General features: G+C 35.0%; 1 protein-coding gene across 1 annotated transcript in view; it reads right to left on the minus strand.

The window, feature by feature from the left end:
* Positions 1-290: 290 nt before the first annotated feature.
* Positions 291-19,965, minus strand: part of LOC136827252 (uncharacterized) — a 57,874-nt gene continuing 38,199 nt past the window's right edge. Inside the window, exons 20-32 of the mRNA XM_067085025.1 lie at positions 18,315-18,631; positions 17,290-17,370; positions 16,831-17,037; positions 16,351-16,504; positions 14,372-14,535; positions 11,615-11,722; positions 10,332-10,469; positions 7,323-7,478; positions 5,971-6,063; positions 4,308-4,467; positions 2,843-3,057; positions 1,161-1,326; positions 291-654 (exon numbers count right to left, since the gene is read on the minus strand). Coding sequence (XP_066941126.1) covers positions 428-654; positions 1,161-1,326; positions 2,843-3,057; positions 4,308-4,467; positions 5,971-6,063; positions 7,323-7,478; positions 10,332-10,469; positions 11,615-11,722; positions 14,372-14,535; positions 16,351-16,504; positions 16,831-17,037; positions 17,290-17,370; positions 18,315-18,631 — 2,186 coding nt within the window. The 3' untranslated portion in view covers positions 291-427. The remainder of the gene's footprint in view (positions 655-1,160; positions 1,327-2,842; positions 3,058-4,307; positions 4,468-5,970; positions 6,064-7,322; positions 7,479-10,331; positions 10,470-11,614; positions 11,723-14,371; positions 14,536-16,350; positions 16,505-16,830; positions 17,038-17,289; positions 17,371-18,314; positions 18,632-19,965) is intronic.

Below are 19,965 nucleotides of genomic sequence, written 5' to 3' on the forward strand. Positions count from 1 at the left end.
TATAGCAATAATGTCTTAACTATAATACGACTGTTTAGATGCAGTCAAACACTTATGCCAAAACCAACACCTGTACACTGAGATACAGGTAACACATTTCCTTAATCCTGTAAGCGGACGTCAAATCCGTTGACTTTCACTTCTATAAAACGTAATACCCACAGGTAAGGAGATTATCTTCCAGCCTGTATTTATTTATGAGAGCATTGCAGTGATATCACTATTCTAATTATAATAAATTATTACCAAACGGAATTTAATACATTAATTTCTGACTGCAGGGGAAAATCATGAATAACGAACAACGCTGCAATACAATGGATATAAAAAGATGAATCTATCACTCTATGGAAAGGATATAAAACGATGATTCTGTCACTCAATACAAAGGCTATAAAACGACGATTCTGTCACTACGACGAGGCGACTATTGTTCGAGGAACTGCTTGTTACAATCGACTTCCTCCGCAGCGTGCTTCGGGGCAGACAGGCCCTTCATTACGAGTCTCGTGAGGACCAGGGTCTTGTCTTTCTGTCCGAAAAGGACGTAGTGGGCGGGGAAGGACGAATTCGGCTGCTCGGGAGGGACCCGGATGTGCTGCATCCACTCGATTCTCGTGATGTCGAGCTCCGTGAAGAACTTCAGTTTTTCCCCTGTGGAAAATAATAACAAATTTATGAGTATTTATGAGCATTTATGAGTATTTATGTGTATTCATGAGGATCTGTTTGATAATGGTGTATACTCTCAACACATTTCTAGTCTGAATGTGTGAATGTATCTGATGTTTATATGTATAGTGTAGTGTAAATTTAATTTTTTTATACTTGAAGATTCAAGATTGTAAGAGATGAGAAATGATTCATTATACATTGTTTGTAATTGTGTTTGTATGTTTGCTGTCTATAAATATACACTATGTCCATCACTAAGTTTAATATATACACAAAGTAAATCTCAACTACTATATTTAAACTTAAAAATGGTAAACTGTTAACAGAAAAAAATCAAGCACACTTTATAATAAAGCATATTGCTAAAAGCATTCCATTTTCTATGTGTATAACATATATTTGATATCTCAACATATGCATACTGTGGGTCTACTAATAACAATGTATATATACAAGAGGTTTTAAGTAACACACTGAACACTTACCCAGCAGTGAATACACAATTGGATGTCGATTAGCCTGCGTAGCCACTATGTAAGTCGAGCCAGTGTTTTCGTTTCCAGCGAAAAAGGAAGTCAGGTTGGCCGGGAACTGTACTTCCTTCAGATCCAGGCGGTGGAAGCTTTTCGTGACGAGGTCCACTGAATACAGCTTCAGAAATATACGAGATAACGTGAGATCGGGTTCATGGGGAGATTTTATTCAAAATTACACAATATTAAAGAGGGACTTTTTGAACTTTTGTACAGTGGAGTGTTTTTTTTTTTTTTTTTTTTTACATTTTATATTACTAATGGTTACCTGAGGTCTACATATATATATATATATATATATATATATATATATATATATATATATATATATATATATATATATATAATATATATATATTATATATATATATATAAATATATATAAATATATATATATATATATATATATATTATATATATATATATATATATATATATATATATATATATATATATATATATATATATATATATATATATATATATATATATATATATATATATATATATATATATGCTGTATATATACATATACAGTATATATAATACATATATAATATATATATATACTGTATGTATATTTATATATATGTATGTGTGTATTTATATTTATCTATCAATCTTTATATATCAATCTAAATAAAATGTCTGTGAGTGTGTTTAGTCCTGCACAGTAACCTACACACACGTACACACACACACACACACACAACATAAGCTACCTCATAAGTACTCACACACCACCACCCAGCAGAGCAACAAATTGCAACACGAGAGAGAGACTCAGTTCAATATTCATAGCAGCCAAGTCTGCTTTTCTAAAGCCTTTCATTCGTAGATCGACGAGATGGGAAGTTCCAATAAAGACGCCTCGCTGCTCAGAAGCCCATACCCATAGACTGATATTTGGAAATGACTGAGAAATGACCTTTGGGGAGCTAACTACCTTCACCATACGGAAGTTCACCATTTCCATAACAGTACAGTGTTCTATTTCATGGCACGATTTAGTTATTTCACACTATAGTGACTAAGTGAGTCTTCTCACAAATAAATGAAACGTGTCTATAGGTATTTTATTAACAGCCTTCTTTGTAATTCTCACTTTGTATCTGGTAACGATCACTCGAAGTCATCGTATGTCTTATATAAGTATTTTAAAGATTCCAGTCAATAAATTTACATAATTCCACGTCGGTGTACACCAAAGGTGACCACATGCTTCTGTCAGTGTTATGTGATGACATAAATCTCCTTTCATTATATATTTAGTTGTTTGTTTATTTACTGCTGTGGGTCATTATCATTAATTGTGGGGAAAATGTGCTTTATGTTGTGTGATGGTTTGTTTGACAAGTCACCATGAATCGTATGACTTCAAAATTATTATTATTATTATTATTATTATTATTATTATTATTATTATTATTATTATTAACAAATTTGATTTAGATTCATTTCACTACTTGATGTGATGCTTTCATTATTATTATTATTATTATTATTATTATTATTATTATTATTATTATTATTATTATTATCGTCAGATGAAACTGCGGGTAAAAGTACTAACTCTCAAACTTTTAAATTCTTAAACCTATAACTTAAATCGGTACAATCACTGACTCTCTCACCTTAATGACATAGACGGGATTGCGCAGATCGTCCGTGAGAGCGGAGAGCGCAACAAATACTCGACCAAACTGATCGAACAGAACTGCGTCGATGATGTCGCGTGCCAGCTCGAACTTCGGTCCGATTTTCCCGTTGATTATCAACTTACCGTAACCCTTATGCGATCTGAACATGACGCTTGTGGAGTCCTTTAGGAGCAAGCTTAGCGCAATGTCTGTTTAAAATGGAAATGGATGTTGGTCAAGGGAAGTATATTACCTATTTTACTGAACAGAATAATGCACTTTGAGCCTAAGGCCAAGAGCTGGGACCTACGAGGTCATTCAGCGCTGAAATGAAAATTTAGAGTAAAGGTGGTTTTACAGGTTTAACAGGAGGAAAACCTCGCAGTTGCACTATGAAACAATTGTTAGAAGAGGGTGGGTAGTAAGATGGAGGAAAGAATATGAATGGAGGTACAGTAAATTAATGAAAGGGGTTGCAGCTAGGGGCCGAAGAGACGCTGCAAAGAACCTTTTATTAATGCCTACAGAGCACCGCGCGTGAGGCGCACTGACGGCACTAACGCCCTACGGGAATTACCTGCTTATGTTGAATTGAAGTTAAGAATATTACTAAATTAAAAGGCCATCTATTCAAAAGCAGTTAGGACAAGGCAATATACATCAGTCACGGGAAGTATAGTACCTACATATGTCGTTTTGAAGTTGCTAATAGTACAATGACTATTATTCTGGAATATTAATAAATTAAAAGCCTATCAATATACATTAGTTGAGGACAGTATATTACTCACCTATGCTATTCTTAAGTTACTAATAGTAAAACGAAAATTAAAGTGGGATATTTAATTAATAAAAGCCTTATATATTATAAATAAATTGACAGTAACATACATAGGTCAGGGAACTATGTGACCTTCCTATGTTGTTTTGAAGTTACAAATACTAAACCTATTACCTCCCTATGTTGCTTTGAAATTACATATAGTAAGCCTATTACCTTCTTATGTTGTTTTGAAGTTACAAACCTATTACCTTCCTGTGTTGTTCTTAAGTTACAAATATACCTTCCTATGGTGTTTCTGAATTACAAATTGTAAACCTATTGTTCTTCTAGAACATTACTGTTCAGTTAAAAGCGCATCTATTCATTGAAAGATATTGTGACACCGAAGAGATATCGACTCAAAATAATGACCAAATGTAACTGATAAATTAAAAGAAACCTGTTTTATGGGCCAAAACACTTTCCAAAATAGGGTCCAGATAGCAGTCTCCAAAAATGTAAAGAAGGGTTATGATGATGAAGATGGTGATGAATAAGCTCAATTCCCTTAATTTCTTTAAGAGAGTTGCACAAATAAAAATTAAAAAACTTAAATTATAGAAAACAAGAAAATTTATTCAACTGGAATAAAAAAAAAAAGGAATTTTCTCTAATATTCGTGGGGTGTATACCTACCAACTTTCTCATCAGAAGTCAAATACGGTTCAAAGTGCTGTGTTGTTGGATTAAGTTTGTAGGTCGATGTGGTATCCTTAGAATGAACGAATATCTTCACTCTGCTCTCCCCGAAGTATTTCAGTGATATCCTTTCCCCTGGAACCAATTCTTGATGAACCTAAGGGAATGAATTGACATATCAAAAAAAAAAAAATAATAATCTAGTATCCAGTCAACAGATACCAATCATTTCAACTACGTCGGTTGGTGTGTCTATACTGTAGTCTTAACAGAGAATCTACCCCCATACCGAAGCATGCGACAAATGCCGCAATTGATATGCATAGAACTTCCGGTTCATTGCCCCCTGGTGTAACCAAAGCGCCTATATGTATTATATTCCCGTCTCCCGTGCGAGGCCGTTGTAACTCCAACCCACATTCGCCAACAAATTGTTACGGTACTTTTATGGGGCAAAGTAATGCATAAACTCCACTGGATGGATTAGGCCACTCGGTGACGGTTTCAGATGATGTTGTAAGTGGGGTGGGAGGTGAGGGATGTTGGTGGCTGGAGCATAAGGATGGGGAAGGCGGTGGGTGGTTGTTATAGGAAGGGGAAGTGGGGGGGGAGGGGGAAGGCGTGCGAAGAGATGAAACTCTATGCATTTAAATTGGCCTTCTGACGGGAAAATTCTCGGATTAAAGCTCAGATGTTGCTATCTTTAGACGGCTTCGTGTTGAGAGTTCAAATCCTAGATGAGTCTCAGCCTTCACAGGGCCCCCACCCCCCTACAATATTTCATTTGGTTAACTCGAGGAGCTGGGGATTTTCTTCAATATCCCCATCATCGTGCAAAGGAGGTGGAATGATGCGGTATTGCATATGAGGTGGCGAGCCTTTCGCATGGATATGTCACAGACATAAGCCAAAGATATTAACGTTTCATGAATTAAATCGATCCATGTGATTGACTCATTTATGACATTCAGGCTGTCAAGCCAAGCACTGGGACACTTCCTGTCATTCAAAACTGAAGACAGAAAGGACGGAGTTAGAGTGGTTGGACATCAAGATGGACATATCCGGGAAATAAAGATGTGAAGTACAAAAAATAAAAATGTGGAACTGTGAAAAAACCCGAGTTTTGCTTAGAAATAATAGTTAGAGGAGCTGGACAGCAAAACTTAAGGAAAGAAATGGGAATGAAGGTAGAGTAAAAGGCTACAGAGTGGATGCAGTTACGGGCCTCAGGGACGCTGCAAACAACCTTTGCTAATGCCTACAGTGTCCCACGTGAGCTAACAGACAGTACTAAACCCCCTTTGGTGAAACTGATCCATGTGGATTAGCAATTTGCTAATACCATCACAAGTTTACCCCACTTGATATGCTGTATGGTATAACAGGAAATATATGAGGTGGAATCTATCAGTTTTTTATGAGTAGCTCTTACGAGCAAGAGCCCGTGCTGACAGTGCCATCATCACACAACAAAATCAAAAACGAGAACAGGAGCATCTCATCATCGAGCTTACGCCACTTAATATGCTGTATGGTACATTAGAAAATATATGAGATGGAATCTACTAGTTTTTTATGAGCAGCTCTTACGAGCAAGAGCCCGTGCTGGCGTAGTGCCATCTTAATACAACACAAACAAGAACAGGGACAAACTGACCCTTATTCCATGATGTTCACTCCAGGTCCAAACGGCGCTCCTCTTCCTCGCGCAGGAGTTGTCTCGACTTGATGCTGCCATTATGAGGAACTTCTGTTGTAAGAGAGAAATGTGATGAAATGGAGACGAAGAACAAGTGATGAAAAGGGAAACCAAAAGTGATGAAAAAGGAAACGAGAAATGATGAAAAGGGAAGCGAAATTAGATGAAATAGGCCAAGCGATTAAATTAGAAAGGAACAATATGAAATGGGAAATCAATAGTGGTGAAATAGAAAAAGAAATTTGATTAAGCTAGAACAATGATGACATGGGAAAAGAAAATTTATCAAATCAGAAAACAAGATGAAATGGGAATGGAAAAATGAGGGAATGGGGAAAGAAAGTTATGAAAATTGAACATTATTTCTTACAGTGATGAAACTGAATAGAAAATTGCTGAAACTGGAAATTTTAAAAAACTGGATAACATGGTGCAAACTGACAAAATTAAAATTAGGAAATGAGTCAAGTTTATCTCTGAAATAATGCACATAGAGAACCAAATAATATTCTCTAGACCTCAAAAGAAACTATATGCTTAAAAACTCTCTCTCTCTCTCTCTCTCTCTCTCTCTCTCTCTCTCTCTCTCTCTCTCTCTCTCTCTCTCTCTCTCTCTCTCATACATATTGAGCACCATAGTGCACAAAATTAAGGTAACTTGATCAGAGCCTCACTCTTATATTACAGAGATTTCATCTGCACAGAAACGTACACTTTATGAAAAGCAAAAGGGACAGGTCTACACTTAAAAGAATTTACTTTCCTTAAAACAATTCCTTTTCATCTAGCAATGTTACCTGGCCAAAATAAAAAAAAATTAGATAAAAAGATAAAAGTCAGGTCAACACCTGCTTTCAATCACGTGAACCGCCAAGCAACAAAACCTTGTAATCCCATTGGAATAACAAATCCCCCCAAAAAATGGCTTCGAGGTTGGTTCCGAATTATGTCCAAAGCTAAAAAATTTTCAGAGTTTCTTTTATAGGAAAAATACCTCTCTTGATGCTTCTCTAATTTCAGAATGACCTGAAGTGAGGTGGCTTTTGCACTTGCAACAATAAAAGAGAGAGAGAGAGAGAGAGAGAGAGAGAGAGAGAGAGAGAGAGAGAGAGAGAGAGAGAGAGAGAGAGAGAGAGAGATTTTGAAAACATTCTTGCCCTGAAATCTGTGTCTTAACATGACGAGAACGATGCATTTTATAAAAGTGCAAATCAACAAAATCAAATCAAATATTATATACGAAAGAGAAAAAATCGAGGTAAATTTTCAATTTCACGAACGGAACCGAAATTTATTTCAAATATACTTACAGATTTGTTGCTCTCGACATACAGCCACTGGTGTGCGTAACCTGAGTCCAATATCAGAAACTCCTCCAGGCGTGAGGTCGTCGGATTGAATCTGTATAAAGTCGAGTCACAAATAGGAGTTTCCCAGCTCACAATGACGAATGTGTCGTCTTTGGTCTGCAAGTACGGAAGTAAGTTTTATTATTATTATTATTATTATTATTATTATTATTATTATTATTATTATTATTATTATTACTCAGGAGATAAAAGCCCTATTCATATGGAAGAACAAGCAACAGCGGCCATTAAGTTTCATAGCCCACAAATTATTATTATTATTATTATTATTATTATTATTATTATTCAGAAGACAAACCCCTGTTCATATGGCATAAGCCCACAGAGGTCAGTGACTAAAGTCAACCTTCCAAAGAATATGGTGTTCATTTGAAGGAAGGAAGGAAGGAAGGAAGGAAGGAAGGAAGGAAGGAAGGAAGGAAGGAAGGAAGGAAGGAAGGAAGGAAGGAAGAAAGGAAGAAAGGAAGAAGGTAAGGTAATGTAAGGTAAGTTAGTAAGCCCATGGGAGTTATGTCGTGTCGTGATCCCTAAGTCACTAAACGTCCGAAGGCAAGAAACGTTGAAAATAAAAAAAATATATTTACTTTAAGCTTCAGATGGCTTGGACATATGGTAAGAATGACTGAGGAGGAAGGAGTGAAAAGGGCTTGGATGGAACCTGTTAGGGGATAGAGAGTAGAGAATCAGGCAAAGGTGAGGGAGGATTTGGAGAAGAAGTGTTTAGTAGAGGAAAATGCTTTCGACAGAATTTGTTGGAGAAGGTGCATCAGGGCAACCGACCCCTTAGTTTATGGATAGTGGTGGGGATGAAGATGATGTAAGTGAAATTTGTAACTATATAATCAGGTAAACTTAACAACTGTGTCGCTTTTGACTGCAAGAAGATGATCCATAGAAGAAAAATTTTGAGTAAAAGGCAAGACAATCTGCCCAACTCAGAGTGACAGCATAACATGTCTTTATATCTGAAAAGAGACATGACTAGTTTGAATCCATAGACATAAACAAGGGGGTAACAGATAATGATTACATAAATTACTATATATAACAAGAATATTGAAAAAACAATGACTTCATGAGTAAAGTACAAGTAAAATTATTTTTCATGCGACATACCATTTTATAAAATTTTTTTTGCAAGTCTACTTCAATTCGTTTCAGAACCGGATTTGTTACCTGTTATTATTGTACTATTATTTAAAATATTACCATCAGCAATCCACACTTTGTTATTTTACTATTACAAGTTTTACAATATTATACCCCATGCCTTCAAAATATCATTGCAATTTCCAGTTTTCTTGGCTCCATTTTATAATTCAAATATAAAAAAATCACTATTTGCTATAACCTACCCAATTTCGATTCGGTGCTCTCTCTCTCTCTCTCTCTCTCTCTCTCTCTCTCTCTCTCTCTCTCTCTCTCTCTCTCTCTCTCTCTCTCTCCCCGTTAATTCTATCCATCTTCAGTCTACATCCCATTCATCATTCATACCTTAAATTCCCAATAATCCACTTTACCTTTCAAAGTGAATTTGAAACAACAGGAATGCTGTTAACTTCCTCTTTAAACGATGTTCGTAAATGAACGCAATGTATGCCTTAATGACCAAACGTTTGCTTACGAATGATGAAAGCTTTTTACTCCAGTGGGTACGTCTCAAGTTCTGAGTGATTGGATATTGTCTGCTTTCAAATGTTTGCACAGCTGAAGACCTGCACCGTTTATACCTGTCGACCTTTTAATTTCTGATTGACTTATCAATTCAGGGTTAATAATTACGTTATCTGCAATTTATACTCCCTTATTTATACTTTTTCCTATTTACATATTAATTTGTTAATTTATGTTTTTCTTTTTTAGTAAACGATCTCATCTTTCTGTATTTCCCATTACCTTATGTTACTTCTTTCTAATGAACGCCATATTCTTTGGAAGCTTGAATTTCAAGTCAATGGCCCGTGGGTACTTGTTCCATAGGGATAGGGTTCATCTTCTAAATAATAATAATAATAATAATAATAATAATAATAATAATAATAATAATAATAATAATAATAATAATAATAATAATAATAATAATAATATTAAGTATATTTAACAAAGTTCTGTCATATTACATAATCAGGTTTTAAACTTTCATGGTTTTCAAAGACGATCATAAAAAAAATCCTCGTTTATAGCAGATAATATCTGCTTTAGAGGTAATTTTTAGTTAGCTGTGCTAAACCTGGATTCAAAGATGTTATGTTCATAATTACAGGAATTACTCGACTCGTTATGTTCATAATTACAGGAATTACTCGACTCATTATTTTCATAATTACAGAAATTACTCGGCTCATTTTCAGAATTACAGGAATTACTCGACTCATTATTTTCTTAATTACAGGAATTACTCGACTCATTATTTTCACAATTACAGTAACTATCGACTCATTATTTTCACAATTACAGTAACTATCGACTCATTATTTTCACAATTACAGTAACTATCGACTCATTATTTTCACAATTACAGGAACTAGTCGACTCATTATTTTCACAATTACAGGAACTGTCGACTCATTATTTTCACAATTACAGGAACTATCGACTCATTATTTTCATAATTACAGGAATTACTCGACTCATTATTTTCATAATTACAGGAATTACTCGACTCATTATTTTCATAATTACAGGAATTACTCGACTCATTATTTTCATAATTACAGGAATTACTCGACTCATTATTTTCATAATTACAGGAATTACTCGACTCATTATTTTCATAGTTACAGGAATTACTCGACTCATTATTTTCACAATTACAGGAATTAATCGACTCATTATTTTCACAATTACAGGAATTAATCGACTCATTATTTTCAAAATTACAGGAATTACACGACTCAGAATCAGTCAAGAGAGTCTGGATTTGAAACGACAACCGAAAATTAGGATTACCTGGAATGCGTATGACGAATGCCGTCTGAAGCCTGCAACATCCTTGCTGACACCCTCGAAATAATCCCCTTCATAAATAGCATTCTGCAGTTTCACATTCAGAGAGAGGACGGAGTTACAGAGATCACTGTATTGTTTCTGAAAAGGAGAATAGAATGACGTCTCCTTATTTCCTAATGACAGAAACGCACCAGGAGCTAAACAAACTAAACAAGAACTACTAAACGTTGAGATATCTTAAAAGAGATAGAAAAAGTCTATTCATGTTTTAAGCTTTAGGTTGATTTATGTAGCTAGGGAAACTCACAACTCGACAGTGAAGGTCATGTAATTTACGTAAGAGAGAGAAGTTCAAATAAATTCATCTTTCAGACTAAAAAAAAAAAAAAAAACACAGCTAGAGTTCAACGTATTTTCTCATGTATTTTCAATGTTCAAAACTTACGTTATATAACCTCATAAGGCAGGTTTTAAGGAAAAGGCATAAGAAAAAATATCGCATTCTTTTAAGTATATACGTCATAGATTTGACAAAGTTTTTTTTTCTGTGGGAGTACCTCTCATTTGATGTAATATTTACTGAACTTTTCATAATGAATATATAAAGAGAAGTATGCTTTCTCTTGCTTTAAAAATTGGCGAAAGTGGCTTTGAAAAAAAAATAGTCTTGAAAAGGCATTAAAAGTGGCTATTTTTTTTTATTGACTTAGCTTTATATATATATGTATGTATATTTATCAGTTAATAATAATCCTTGTTGTATAATGTATAACAACATACAATTACATATATTTAAAAAAAACTATGATAAAGTTTTCATTTACAAAATCGTGTTTTACATGTTTATGCCGTTTTCTATTGCCTGGTTAAATTTGCATCAAAGAAAACCCATCTGTTGAGTTTGGTAACTCGTGTAATCTCAGGGCGATTACTCGCGACAGAGCTAAAGTGATCGACAGGCCGATAAAATAAACTAATAAAATTGCATATTAAGCTTTAAAAGAATGTTTCCGCGCCATATTACTTTACGACATCCCAAAAATATACAATTTTTTTTAACCTATGGGTTCACAAAGGGGCCTTATACCACCAGAGCACCCCTCCTGACAATTATGACAAAAGAGTTCGACGTCTCAAAAAAGCTTAAATATTATCTGACAGGTAAAACTAACCCATCACTTGATGGGCAGCATGGAAACGTTTAAATACTAAAGGTAAAACTTCCTCCGGAAAGATTTTTCCTTCCTGGAATACTTTCGACAAAGGATCAAAGTCATACTTACGTTTAAATCCAGCATTCGTGAGGAGATTTGTTTATTCAACGCCATCATCTCCATCTGGAGTTTCCCCATGTTATTTTTGCCACCAGAGCCCATGGAATCTAATCCTTCCTGATAAAAGATGAAGATCACATTATAAAAGTCTGAGTACAATGCTTCAAAAGGAAGATTACTGGGTATCCAGTTCAAAGATGACTCACATCCAAGAATTATGAAGTAGTTCTTTTAACAGAGTTTAAGATGTTTAAACACTCTCAGTATTTCAAAAGGAAAATGACTGGGTATCTGGTTCAAAGATGACTCTCAGCCAAGAATTATGAAGCGGGTTTTTAACGGAGTTTAAGATGTTTTAACACTCACAAAAAATTAAAAAAAGCAAGCAACCATGAATATACTGAGAAAAAGTGACTATTGCAGATGAACTGAACACCAAACAAAAAATAAGGTTCTAGGGGATTTTTCTTGAGATTTAGTTATATAGAAACCCCAGGCGCTCTACACTGAAAATATTCCGGTGGAACTGTCGATTCTAGACTATGTTAATTGGAGATTTTCCTTATGATGATTTCACAATATTGAAAAACTATTAAAACATTACCAGCTATTAAGCAGTAAATTTTTGTCAAGAGTTGTCAAAATAAATAAGATGGAACGAAGTTAAGCTCAAGAGTAATTCAAATATCCTCTATTATTTTCAATGGTTATTTCTGCCTGAAATGAGGATTTCTTTACTTATATAGTTGTGTTAACCTACTGCTTAAATATTTTTTCCTAAGTTAGATCGAGTTCAAAAGTTCGAAATAATATAAAGCTTAAGCCTCTGAAACAGTCGTGTTTCCCAGCTCAAGAAAAGCAATGCACTCTCGATAAAATAGTGTTTTTAACTAATGATAAGCCAATCATCTCAAAAAGTAACACAACATACCTCAAACTAAATAAAATGCTCACATACAGTATGGAACAGAGTCGAGCAGTAATAAATTTATTATGCGAATAAGCTTCACTGGCATGCATAAAAAGCTTTCGTATAAATTAAGTTTTTTAAATAACTCAAACTGGGCCATACTAAGTGCATGACCACAACAAACCACAAAATTCAAGTGAAATACAAACGGGGATGAACTTGGTTTGCGCGGCCATATATAAATGCATGTTTATATAGGCTTCCGTGGGCTTATTTTTGTGTGACAGTTAAGTGGCTGTGCCAATCTGGAATCCATTATCAAGATTTGTGCCTCGTCTCGAAAATAAATCAAGACAGAAAACTTACTGAACAGTTAAACATCTGATATAAGTGTAACTTGAATCCTCCCTTATAATCAAGTATTTCAATGAAGTTGCAAACCCTTTATGTTACCATCTTTGTGACAAAACTCTTTGAGAGAGATTTGTTGCACTAAAGTTAGAAACTGAGATTTTTCGAAGAGATCCGTGTCAGTATCATCTTCGAATACTTCAGCCTTCCTATAAAAAACAAGCATTTTACGTTATTCACATCCCCACACATGCAATGCTCTGCCTTGTTCTCTTTACAAAGTGGCCCCAGAAAACTCCATTTAGGATATAATGAATTCCTTTGTAAACATTATGAGGTCATTCTTCATTCGACAACAATGCCCTAAATGCTGGTATTTATCTGTGTAAGGAAAGGACATTAGGTAATTCATGGCTTTTTCACAGCACATGGCAAGCCATGAATGATCTACTCTGTGCACTTTTCACATTTAAGACTTGAAAGAAATGGCCAAAGTTTATCATGGATGAAAGAATTCTGTTCAACATAAACACCTATACTTAAGTTCCACTTAATATTTGAGGTCTTTTGGTCAGTGTTGACAAATAGGCAGACAGTATAAAGAGAAACATTCAAATGCTTTATATTAATAGTATATCCAGTTCATAATTGAATATTTTTCAGCTAATAATTAAATACTTTATAAGTCTCATAACTGAATACTTTATATGTCTCATAATTAACCACTTTATTAAAGTCTCGTCTCGTAACCGAATACTTTATATTGTAAGTCTCACAATGAAATACTTTATATCATAAGTCTTTTTCCCACTTCATAAAGTGGATGAGTATTGTTTGGCTTCTCATTTTTCTTTCTCATGCAAAACAATGCAATATAACGAAATTCCCCAAAAAAACTCTGACTGAAAGTACTTTTATAATCAAATTTTCATCCAATCACTGAGCTATCTGTTTACTGGCACCGATCCTTTCAAAAGGGTGACATTAACAAGAGGGAACTAGAAAAAAAAAAATCACCCAGATCTGGCATTTGTAATCTGACAAATGCAGGTTGTCACTGCGAGGCAGCGACATACATGTTCAAGTTTTTATTGTTTCTACCATTACTCTGATTGCAGTGCATATAGTTGGTAGGTTTTTCTTGTTTTGATTCAGTTGCTTACAGAAATATTGCGAACAGATGTTTGTTATGTGTTAGGGTTTGTCTATATTGTAGTAAAACATGCTATGTGCATGTTGCAAACTTAACGCATACTTATCACAAACAAGTTGTACACAAAGTTGAAAACAAGCCAATGAGTGTTAGGCAAGTCCAGGATAACTGTATGAAGAAGTGGTTAGGACTTCCGTTATGCTGTTGACTTGTATGCAACATGCTTGTCATATGTCTACAATAAGTTGTCGACATGTTTAGGGCACCGTGGAAATACATACAAGATGTTTTGTTTTGAAAATATGCTTTTCTCCCACAACCCAAAGTATGCTATACTGAATTTCAACCTTACCATGAATGAGACTTCTGCATTGAAAGCCATTCTACCGGTAATGACAGCTGGTTTGTTGACAAGCCACGCCATCTCTGAGAGCTCTGTGTAATTAATACCATTCACCATACCGGTGGGGTTTGTCAAGCGGTTGACCGTCAGAGGTTTCTGGAAGATCAAAGCTCCTGTGGATATAATGAATTATAGAGCATCGGTGAATAAAGAGAACAGAAAAAGGTTTAATTATTATTATTATTATTATTATTATTATTATTATTATTATTATTATTATTATTATTATTATTTATTATTCAGAAGATGAACCTATTCATACTGAACAATCCCACAGGGCCAATGAGTTGAAATTCAAGCTTGCAAAGAATATCGTGTTCATTCGAAAGAAGCAATAGGCGATGGGAAATATAGAAAGGAGAGATCATTTATTAGGAAAACAGATATATTAACATAAATAAATAAAAACTTGACTAAATTATTAAAATACAAGGAGAGTTGTAATTAGGGTAGTAATGCGTTGCAACTTCGCTTGAACTCCTGAAGTTCCAATCGCCCAACATCCTCAGGAAGGCTCTTCCACAGTTCAACAGTGTGAGGAATAAAGGAGCTCTGGAAATGAGAAGTTCGACAGCGAGGCATATTTGCTGCATGTTCAAGTAGCAACTGAACGACTGAGTCACTGCCTTCACGCAATTTAAGTTTAATGTAGGAGCTACTGATCATCCTTATTCTTGGAAATGCCAAACATCCATTTTTTCACACTGGTTTTTACACAATGACTCATTGGAGCTTCTCACCACTAAATAGGAAATCTCCATTCTCCACTAATTCCCCCCACCACTTCTCAGTTTGATTTTGAACTCTAATTTTTTCGTCATAAGGAAAGTGAAGAAGAAAATGTAATAGCAGTAAACATCAATAAACTGTCGTCAGAATTCAAGCTCTATCAAACATTTGGAGAACTAAATATTTAAACACGCATCAAAATATTTAAACACGCATCAGTCTTGAAAGGACACGCAAACATTCTTCTGAGCAATCCATCAGTTTTTATATGAAAAGTAAACATCATTTAAAGTGGCATTGTTTATCAACACCCAAACGCCTTGATTATCGGTGCTAAATGTCAACAAAGAAATGCAACAGAGCAGTTCCACTATTGATTCGCAATATTGAATAAACAGGTCAAATGAAAGTATCTCTTCATGCGATACCAGATATTAATGATATGAAACTGCCTGAGTTTTATTCTCTTTGTGGTAATATTTTTCTTGGTTCTCAATTATTAAAATTTATGGCTTGTTATTTTTTTTATAGGTTTGTGGGGGGTTTATGCAAATACAGAAAATGCTTTATTATTCAATGCTTTGCAAGAGTGACTTACGGTAAATTGATTCAAATCGTTTTTATTTCCAACTGATGTTACTTTTCTACGATACAGACTTGTACTGTACTGCTTTGAAAAGCGTTACTTTTTTATACCCACATACCCAAAATAACATTCAATAAACTAATCAAATTTTCATGTGTGTTTTTTTAAATACTGAATTCTAGTTTACTTCATTCTAAAGTTAAGCCACAATGCCGTTTTAAGACAAGTTACCTATCGCAAAATGCTTTGGAATCCATCCTTATCTTCGTTCAAAGGATTAAAGTTGTGACTGTGTATATTTCTTCAAAATGAAATTTCTTTCAAGCCAGCATAAAAAAAAATAAAACCACCATGCAATATCTTTATAACACACCTCTTAAAATCATGAAAAAAGCTCACAGTATACAGAAAAGACTTAAAAAAAGAACAAATGTCATAATTGTTTTTTTTATAAGCAAACCATACATTAGAGGGTTCGTTCAATTCATCACAAAAACTAGTCATGCAATACAATCATGAACCACCTCTCAAAATCATGGAGAAAGTGCATACTATATAGAGTAGTCTTAAGAAAAGGAGAAGTGCCAATTAGCTTTGATGGTCAAACTAATACCTTCTATATTTGCTGGCTCGTCCAGCTGCACAGCGTCCCTAGCCATCTTAACTTTCACGTCAGTGCCCACTCTGCCAGTCACTTCTACAGACCCGAGCACCTTCACAGAACCTGTGAACCTTTTAAGACCAGTGATGATCTGTCCACCTGTAGTCTGCAACAAAGACGTAGGTAATCAACTGAAATCCAGTTGTCATAAAGAAAGAGCTAATTCACTTGCAATTTTCATTTACAATCAGTTTGGATTTGAAGTTTCTTAAATAACTTAAGGCCATAGCTACGTCAATTTAAATTTTGGTTTTTATTCTCTTTAAGTCTGAGGTATTTCTTAAATGACTTAACTAGAGTCAAATAAAACGTTTGCATGCCTTGGATGTCTTGGAATAACTAAACGTTTGAATGGGTCTTTTACTAGTAGAACAAAACGTTTGCATGCCTTGAACTATTTGCAATAACTAAATGTTTGAGTGGGTCTCTTACCAAAAGTGTGTTTTCAGCTTCCTTCTTAAGATTCCACGAGTTGACCAGACCGCCAACGTGCACGTCGTTAGTCGTTAGGTTGCCAAAAGTGACGTTGTGTGGGATGGTTTGTACTTTGTCCCTGCGTAAGTAGTCAGTCTCGAGATGGAAGCCATTCAGGTAAGTCGTGTCTAGATTGCCCTCTGCATGAACGTTTCCTTTGATCACCTGTGAATGATAAAAAGGACTTCCAGGTTAAAATGCCATTCGATTTATCAATGAGACAGATGGTTTTGTTAATTTTCACTGCGAAATGTTTATCATGAATTAGAATCAGCTTCTATCCTTGAAGAAGCTCTTGAGAGAGAGAGAGAGAGAGAGAGAGAGAGAGAGAGAGAGAGAGAGAGAGAGAGAGAGAGAGAGAGAGAGAGAGAGAGAGAGAGAATGTTGAAGAGTAATTTTAAGTTAGTTCATACTTACTAGGGATGCATTGATGATCCTGTCTTCGTTTAGATATATAGCACCCTTTTCCATATTCATGTTAAAACTGTCTATTGAACCCTGTGAATAATGATATAAATATCTGTAATTTCTGAAAAAACAATTGATTCACGCACGTTATTATAAAAATATGAATGAAATATTGCTAACACAAATAAATGAAGTGATTACAAGTAATAAAATTGCAAGGATAATTATCAGAGTCCTTATTGGATGAATGAGAACAGTGATACATCATGCATTTTTTGCTTGGCGATGCAAATTACTGGCTGGTAATTAATGCCCTTTTTACGTGTAAGACTTAATGAAAGAATGCACAGAAAAGGGTTGATAAATTCAGCCCAAATACAATCGAAAAAAGAGACTCATTGATTAAAAGTGAAAACTTTCTATCATTGTTGCAAACTGGAAGTAGTGAGATTTCACCAAACGCTTCAAATAAAATTGTCATTCAGTGTTTGTTATCTATAAAGTACAAGATATCGACACCAGAGATGATATTCAATTAAACAATTAAGTAAAACAAAGTACGAAACACTTGTAGCCTGTTACAGATAAGTCTACGAATGCTGATCGGTTTAGCATACTTGAACACTAAAATTTACCCGGTACAGGTATTGTATCTTCCTCGAAACAGTAAAAGTTCCTCATTGGAAGGGTGGTTACCGTCCTCGGATAGCACTCTGCTGGCCCACGTTCGAGTCTCCGTCCGGCCAATGAAGAATTAGAGTGAATTTATTTCTGGTGATAGAAACTCACTTCTCGTCATAATGTGGTTCGAATTCCACAACAAGCTGTAGGTCCTGTTGCTAGGTAACCAATTGGTTCTTAGCCACGTGAAATAAATCTAATCCTTCGGGCCAGCCCTAGGAGAGCTGTTAATCAGCTCAGTGGTCTGGTTAAACTAAGGCATACCTAACTTTTTTTAAACAGTAAAGGCTCATTTGCCCCAAAATCAAATTTGAACCCCATCCCAATATAAACTGACACTTCAACTAGCTTACCTTAACTTGTAAATCCTTAGTCTTGATCTCAGGAGCAGTAATCCTTCCATTAAAAGTGACAGTTCTGTTTAAACTCAGAGGAGCGTCTAGCCTGACGACATGCTTGAGGAAATCGTCAAAGTCGACGCCGTTGAGGAACCTCACATTGACGTTCCTCACTTCGGGTGACTGGAGGAACCTCTTCTTGCCAGTAATGACGACGTTCCTGTCGTTCAATTTGACGGCGTCGTTCAGATGGTCCGTCAAGTTCAGGCCGTTCAGGAGTCCGTTCACCTCGAGGCGTTGAACGTTCACGGGACTGTGGAACGTGACGTCACCTGAAATAGGTGAGAACGTTTCACTTGCAGCGTTACTATTATTATTATTATTATTATTATTATTATTATTATTATTATTATTATTATTATTATTATTATTAAATGTAATAAACAGAATGAAATAGCTGCTGGAAAAATAACTCTCTAGACCAGACAATTCCAGTTAAAAATAAATTTTAGCTACAATATTATTATTATTATTATTATTATTATTATTATTATTATTATTATTATTATTATTATTTTAATAATAATAATAATAATAATAATAATAATAATAATAATAATAATAATAATAATAATAATAATAGCCATATTACAAACAAGATAAACATTTATTATTATTATTATTATTATTATTATTATTATTATTATTATTATTATTATTATTATTATTATAACAAGTCTATTCAATTATTTTACTACTCTTTTTTTCAAAGTTAATATCCAGTAAAAGCTGGCCACTTTTCGTGATATGTATTAGAGGGTTCTGTATTCTGCCACATTATTCGTATGCACTCGGGAGTAAGTTAAACATGGTGGGTCATTTCCGTAGAGTTTTCAATGGGAGGCATACGGTAACAATTCTCGAAGTCGTTCTCAAGCGTTAGTGTATCTTAGTATGGGTTTCTTAAGGGCGAATTCATTTCAATCGTCTCGTCGGCTATCTCCTGGGCAGGGCTGGTTGGTTCTGGATAGGAGGGTCTTACCAGTCGGTACATAGAGGGCTCCAGGTCCCTACCTTTAGTGATACCTATAGGGCATCAAGTGAGGTGTACTAACGGCACTAAATCATATTAAGGGTTGAAGCTATGCGTAATTTTTCCCAAAACGGAGCTATGGACTCTAAATACTTAATCAGTTTGTATCCACCGCGTAAGCTACAGTAATTATAAGCTTCTCAAAACAAAATTTCGAGCACCAAGGCCAGGGGGATATTCTGGGAAAATTTGCAATATCAATTTACTTGTAATGAACTTGACTTGGTCATTACCATTTTCAAATATATATTTATATATAATTATTATTCATCCTCCTCCTCCTCCTCCTTGTTCTTCATTGGCGGGGTGCGTAGAGCTCTCGGCTAGCACGCTGTTGGCCCAGCGTTCGACTCTCAGACCGGCCAATGAAGAATTAGAGGAATTTATTTCTGGTGATAGAAATTCATTTCTCGTCATAATGTGGTTCAGATTCCACAATGACCTGTAGGTCCCGTTGCTAGGTAACCAGTTGGTTCTTAAGCCACGTAAAATAAAATCTAATCCTTCGGGCCAGCCCTAGGAGAGCTGTTAATCAGCTCAGTGGTCTGGTTAAACTAAGATATACTTTTTTCC

This window comes from Macrobrachium rosenbergii, chromosome 41 (assembly GCF_040412425.1).
Source record: "Macrobrachium rosenbergii isolate ZJJX-2024 chromosome 41, ASM4041242v1, whole genome shotgun sequence".
Taxonomy (NCBI): Eukaryota; Metazoa; Arthropoda; class Malacostraca; order Decapoda; family Palaemonidae; genus Macrobrachium; species Macrobrachium rosenbergii.